The sequence below is a fragment of the Gopherus flavomarginatus genome, chromosome 7, assembly GCF_025201925.1.
Source record: "Gopherus flavomarginatus isolate rGopFla2 chromosome 7, rGopFla2.mat.asm, whole genome shotgun sequence".
Lineage (NCBI taxonomy): Eukaryota > Metazoa > Chordata > Testudines > Testudinidae > Gopherus > Gopherus flavomarginatus.
Window position 1 is genome coordinate 7657058 of NC_066623.1, and position 7288 is coordinate 7664345.

Genomic DNA, 7288 nt, shown 5'->3' on the forward strand with positions numbered 1-7288 from the left:
ATACATGTAAATTTTACCCTGCAGTTTGTACTGTGGTTACATCCAGAAGAACCGAACATAATATGCAGAAAATAATCCTGCAATGATCCAATTGTGGGATTAGGATCTTCATTTGTATACCTGATATTTAGCTAAATGATATATTATCAGTAATAAAAAATATATAAGTATTGCAAAAATCTGAAGTATACTTAAAAGGCATCACAGGTTATTTATTGCTACAGGTGGGTGTGTAAAGTTATTAGCACTGTTATTTGGTGGAATGCCTACATATTCAGTATGTCACAGTTTTACATCCATTAAAGACAAGGTTGTGGTTCTATATAGATTCTGTAGTTCACATTATAAACTGATCCTGTTACTGAGGCTTCAGCAGGTGCCAAGGGTCTGCGTGTGCAGGCCCAAGTGCAGAGCCAGGGCTTTAAATCCTATTTTTCCTAAATGAATCATAATTAACTGATAGCAAAGGAAAGCAGAACTTTAGATTTCCTTGGTCCAGACAGCACAGAACAGTAAGAGGGATGAATTCTGCAGTTAGGTCCATGATGTTATTTTCTTTGTCTCTTTTTTAGTTTGTGCTGCAAGCTTCTAAATTGTTTTATTGAAAGTTTCATTTCTGAAATCTCATCTGAGTGTGAGACTGTTCATGCTGTACACTGTGAAACTCTCTGTGCAGGTTTATAAATTGTATGCGCCCGTGTATTCTTTTTTAGGCACGTTTTCCACAAAGCCTGTGTGGATCCTTGGCTTAGCGAACACTGTACCTGTCCTATGTGTAAACTGAACATTTTGAAGGCTCTGGGAATTGTAGTAAGTTGCATATTTGTGACCTTTATTACATAACTGATACGACAGTTCAAGTAATTTCTTCACACAAAGTATCTCATAATAAGAAATCCATCACAGCAGGCATGGTGGGTTGGCAAGAGCATATTGCCCAGCCATGTTGGATTCCTTCTTCATGTGGTTTGAGTGTGGCCTCTGATCTGTGTCTTTTCAGCCATAGGACCTCAAATGCATATAGAGAGGTTGAGTGCTCAGAGAATCCATTCGCAAATACCAGAATACAGTATGCTAGCTGATTAACCAAGAGACATTAGAGGATGGTCTCAAAGGAGATATTTGTCCCATTTTCCTGTCTGGGGAGAAGTTCTGAGTGCAGGGTGATTCTCAGACAGATTATGTCCTCCATATAAAGGGGAATGAAAAGCTTATGCCACATCTATAGTAACCATCAGGTCAAGCACAGCAAGGGAGAAATCAGGCCCACATTCCTAGCTGTGTCAAACTGCACAAACTTTCTAGAAATAACAGCAGATAACATATTGTGGGCAAGCTACTTCTGTAATTAACATACCTGAGTTGGTAAAGGAGGAAACAATGTAATTTGACATGCCTTGTCTAATACCTCTCACTATTGATGTAGAGTACAAAGAAATCAGCTTTTATGGCCCATGGTAACAAATTTCTTTACTGTTGTGTATAGGACACCAACATATTCAACTCCCTCTTCTGAATCATAATGATATTTTCTGATCTATGTACAGAAGGGTTTTTAGCCTTGTTGTTGTAGCCTTATTGGTCCCAGGATATTAGAGAGACAAGGTGGGTGAGGTAAGTCATAAGCTTTTGAGCCACACACAGTGACCTAAAGAGCCAAACATTTGTTTTCACCAACAGAAGTTAGTTAAATAAGATATTACCTCACCCACCCTGTCTCTCTCTGATAGAGATAGGCTTTTGTACATATTCAGTGTCGTCTTTATTTAAAAAAAAAAAAAAAACTTAAGCAAGGGAGACTTTTGCAGGTTGTCTGTGTATAGAATAATTAACATTTTAATATGGAAATAATGTTTTTCCAGCCAAGTGTGCCATGTACAGATAACGTAGCCTTTGATATGGAAAGGCTCACCAGAGGCCAGCCAGCCAATAGACGATCAGCACTTGGTGACTTTGCCAATGACAACTCACTAAACCTGGAGCCCCTGCGCACTTCTGGGATGTCACAGCTTCCACAGGACGGGGAAATAACTCCAAGGACAGGGGAGATCAACATTGCCGTAACAAGTAAGCATTATTTGTTTTTTATTATAGTTTCATGGTTTCCCTGTTGTGTGGTGTCTGTTTTGCTGTGGTTCTGCACAGCAGGGCAACAGTGAAAGCTTTCCCTATAGAGACAAAGGTGACTTCTCTCAATGTAAGAAACTTACATGTTTTTTATTGAAACTGATAACTTCAGGGACTGTTGCAAACACTTCCTTTATTAATGGTAAATTCATTTAGAACTGCATACAATTATTAGGTGAACTTCAAGAAGAAAATTAATTTGGTAACCAGTGTGGGAAGCATGGTTGGCAAAAAGGCACCTACTATTTTTACACAGCAAAAATATACTGCAAGACTATTATTTAACTGATTAGTAGTTACTAAGTTGGTTATAGGTACTATCATGGTTACTTAGACGCTTTCTCAATTAGTATATTGCATTTGGAACCCCAAGGCCCAGGAGCAGAGATCTAAGGGATTAGCCCTAGTATTTGTCATGTCTGCCTTTATAACATACAATTTTTGTGTTTGACGTGAAGGTCTTGGAACCCAGCGTAATCTGGATGTTTTGTGGTGGTATGATATTGTAGGACAGTGTTAGCAAACTATTTGCAAGGCTCTCTTCAAAGGAAAAACGGGAGGAAATTCCACTGAGTAGATTCCACCTGGGGTTTCTGGTGTATAAAGAGAGACCCTGAGAATACAGTATGCATAGCATTGCATCATTTTCTAAATGTTTTAGGCTAATGATTTGATGTATGGATAAGTGTTTGTTTCCCACTGCATTACAGAACTCAAATCCATGCTGGAGGCAGTTGATTTTCTCATACTTTCTTCACTCATATCTATTCACCCAATCTCATAAACTCAAGGGATACTGCTTGTATTCTTACCTATGTTAATAAGCAGAGTTACTAAAAAAAAGCTTCTAAATACAGTGCATTATGGAACATTTCTTATGATGCCACAACAAAGCAAACTTGTGATAGAAAACTTTCCTTTTTCCACTTTTCCCACCTTTCCTCCAAATTTACCAATATCCATTAGTGTGCTGGCCTGAGAAAGGCAAATCCAAACTTCAAATCTAGTTCGTTCACAAAACCAAGTCGTCACTTTGTCCAGCATCTGTCATTACTAATCCACTCCTTATTTAGCTCTCCCAAACACAGACTAAATCTGGTAACAATTTTTAAAGTTCAAAATGTTCCCGTCCAGGAGAGAGAAGTTTGCAGTTAAACCAGGCTAACTGCTCAACTTCCTTGAAGGCCGGTGTGTTGACTGTCTGTTCCATCTTTGAAAGGCAGGTACTCCAACAGGGAACACCATGGTAAAGAAAAGAGAAATATAAGCACCAGTTCATACTGATAGTGGTTATAAAATAAAGTTTCTTTAAAAAAGTTTTTCAGGTTTTAACTTTCTGTATAACACACGTGTCTCTGGCACACTCAAGTAAAGCCTAAAATATATCTCAGTAAACCAGAATATTTGTAATTAAACCTATTTGCAAATGCAGAACTTCTCAGGAGAAGAGAGAGCATATTGTCTGTTTAATAATGCCTTTGATATTGAATGCCTTTTTAAAAAGATCATAGCAAAATATTTCTTATTTTAAAGCATTTGTACATTTTTATAATCAATTGAAATTGAAATCTGTTTCTTTTCCAAATATCACATCCTTCCGTTATGTGGAAAAATTGTTAGAGTTGTGGCTTAGTGCCAGTTGCCAAGCACAAACTTTGTTTAAATAAAAATAGCACTAAAGTATTTGCTTTTACAAAATAATTTAATTTTTTTTATAAATATTTGTCTATATACACATGTATATGAAGTCACATTTTGGGCTACAAACCAACCCTGACAATATCCATATTAACCAGGAGGAGAAGAGAGCCTTCATTTACATTTTTCTTGACTTGCATTTCACTTTACTTTGTTAAATGCTCCTTCTTGATTGCTAACCCTGGGGCTCAGCCAGGAGATATTGTTGTGCCAGGCTTCTTTTCCACACCTTCTCTCCACTTCTTCTTTGCTAGCCTTCTCCAACCAGTAACTCTGTGGCTAACTTCCTTCTGCTTTACTTCCTGGTGCCAGTCATGGCTTAGAACCCTGTCGCCTTCTGCCAGAGGCGTTTGAGGGAAATGTTCACATCGATTTGACATAAGCCTTCTCCCACGAGTGATTTCCTCCCTTTCCTTTATCAACAGAAGAATGGTTTATTATTGCCAGTTTTGGCCTCCTCAGCGCCCTCACACTCTGCTACATGATCATCAAAGCTACAGCTAGCTTGAATGCTGACGAGTAAGTAAATATTTAGATATGCGTCTATATATTTGTTTTTGGTGCTTGTGTCACAGGCAACACTGTGAAGAAGTGGCAGGAGGGGAAGAATGGGAGAAATGAGGAAGTTTTTCAAAGTGTGAGTGCCTTCTCTATGTAAAAGTCTTTACTAGAAATTGTTAATGCACATGTAGCTAGATTTGCCTAAAATAGCTCCCCACAAAGGGGAAGTGCAAAAAAAAAAAAAGAGTGGGGTATCATAGAGCCTGGTTAGACCCTGTAGTTTTTGAATTAGCATTTAATCAGCTGATACATTTAAATAGTAAGATTATACCTTTAGTCCACCAGGCCAGACTCTGCCTGTTGGGGACCAGTAGTTGTTACCATCTGGTGGCTTTCTGGCAGCTTCAGTCTGTTTGTTTCTCAGATTTCAGCTCAGAAAGCCCATTTTCACTGTTGGAACTCCTTTTCACAGAGGAGGAAGGATATGAATGTTACATCACTAGAGGAGCTCCTTTCAGAGCAGTAATGGGAAGCTTGCACTGCTGCTTCTTGCTTTATAGCTATCAAATTGCAGCTAGTTATCAGGGAGTTGGCAAAATTAGAGATGGTGACCTCCATACTTAAGACAGTCAGCGGCTGTGAAAAATAGCCAGAGGAACTGGCTAGGGAGTGAAGTTGTTAGGAGTTGTGTACATGTGCCTGTGAAAAGCAATTTCTACATTTCTTGGCACTGCCACCTGCATTAGGAAGAGGCTAGAGAACACTCAGTCAATGTACACTCAGAAGCAGAACCAGTTAAATTTCTGGCATTTCCCCTTCAGTTCCTCATCTTGTCTTCCTGTTGATGCTCTGTTGGTTGCGGTTCTTTCTTTTAGTAAGCAGCAGGAAGTATTGCGTTAAATTTCACACCAACTCTGCATCCAGCTACTGCATTCAGGGAATTTGTTCAGGAAAGTATTTAAGTGACACCGGCAAAGACTGCATCATTGTCATGTGAACTATCAGCAACAGTGGTAGAACTGAAAGCTTAGTCAGTATATTAAAAACACTATATTTTTTTTTTTAAAAAGAAAGTGAAATAGACTAGTGAAGATCGAAAGAGTACAGAAAGAGGAGTGGCAAAAATTTGCCCCTTTCTTCACGGAACTTCAGTACCTGCTGCAGCTTCCCGACCTCCGTGGCTTCCCCACTGGATTTCACTGGAGTCTAAGCAACCTCTGACTCTGCTGCTAAGTTAGGCTACCTGGTTTAGGCCTGCCCCCTGTGTATGCATTCAACTATTTTTTGATTGATTGCTTCACTGCTGCCTAATGTGCAAAGTATGTCAGGCAAAAAGTTTTCTCTTATGTTGGTCAATTTGGCAGATACGTCATGACTCTGTTGTGATTTCCATGAAATGCCACACTAGTATAGATGCAAGAAAGGAGGAAAAGCAGAAAAGCTTTTTACTTCCCAGTTCTCCCTATAAAAATGAATGTTGACAGTGTCCATGCAATCAGTGAACAATAATTAAACATGAAGGTAGGGACTTCATTTTCCTCTTGGAAGATGAAACAAGCAGGAAGGAGAAGTAGTAGTAAACCAAGCAAGTGGAAGATGCTAAGCATTTTGTGATGGAATTCTCAGAGAGCATTTCTCAGTCAGTGAAACCCTTCCAGGGAACATTCTCTGCTGCTTGCTTCCTCTTTTGTCTCCCCCCACTGTTCAAACAGATTGATTTAAGGCATTAGTTGCTGTGTTCCTGTGCATATACAAAAGATAAACAGCTCCAGACAACTATGACCATTTTTATAATAATGATAAGAAGGGAATAACGATAAGGGGCACTTCATTAAATGGCTGTTTTCACTTGGCCTTAAAACATCTCATGATATTCCTAGGAGACTTCCAGGAACTGGTCTGACTTCACAACTGCCTTGCCTGTTAATTATTTAGATAATAAGCAAGTTTTGTTCTATATCACCAGAAATAACCTGAGACTGGCCTCCCAAAAGCAACTGCACAACCGCATTGCATAGTCCAGAGGCTCCTGGCATTGGGCAGTAATTTCCCAGTGGTTTAGAAGCAAGACTCAAACCTACGGCAGTGTTGTGAAGAATTCTAGTAACAGATATTCTTCGCTCATTATAGTAAGCAATGATGTGGGGAACACAGACCGCATTCACCATTTTTAGCCCTGTATAATTTTCTCACTGACTTTTGACAGTTTTTAGTTAAACATTCAGTATTAACTTTAACTAATATAAATATTTTGTCCTCTTTCTTACCCCACAGAGCAGAATGGTATTGAAGAAACACACTCTGACAGATTTGCCTTGGAGAGACACCTATTTTTTTGCATCATTTCTTGATCATGCAGCATACGCAGTTATATTTAGTACATTTATTTTTCATTAAAGTTTGCTAATGCCAAAGCTTTGTATTAAGAAAAAAAGAAGAAATAAACTTTAATTATGAAAAAATTTTCTGTAGTTGAATTTTATTTTCCATGAACCTTCTGCATTGAGTACTCTCTATCTCTAGTGTTTTGTGTGTGAGATATTATTGCACTGTGTTTATTGTCTAACCTCCTGTCACAAATGGCTTCATCTTTGCTAGATTTTTATGCTTCTCTTTTTACTCTGGGACAGAAATAAGCATGACACCCACCACTTGCATAGTGATTAATGACAGCATTACTGGAAACTGCACTTTGTTATAGTTAGTCACATAACTGGTCCCAATGTTTGTAAATATCAGACTTTTTTCTTGACCTTTTTACATGTTTTGAACTAAAATATTCTTTTGTGTTTCCTTGGGACACATTACCTATGATCTCTTGTTTTCAGTCCAGTCCCCACAGAAAGTTTGCAGTTCTGTTTTCCTTCTTCATAATGCATTGGAAGATTAATCTTCCTTGTCATTCCCCCACCACCTCTTCCTACCTAATGCTGCATGAAGAGGTGGTTTTCCCCTCCTCTTT

The 7288-nt window shown here is 38.6% G+C and overlaps 1 protein-coding gene across 1 annotated transcript in view; it reads left to right on the forward strand.

Moving 5' to 3' along the window:
• Positions 1-6563, forward strand: part of RNF130 (ring finger protein 130) — a 67894-nt gene extending 61331 nt beyond the window's left edge. Inside the window, 4 exon segments of the mRNA XM_050961594.1 lie at positions 714-810; positions 1863-2067; positions 4251-4344; positions 6293-6563. Of these exon segments, the coding sequence (XP_050817551.1) occupies positions 714-810; positions 1863-2067; positions 4251-4344; positions 6293-6344 (448 nt within the window). The 3' untranslated portion in view covers positions 6345-6563.
• The last annotated feature ends 725 nt before the right edge of the window (positions 6564-7288 follow it).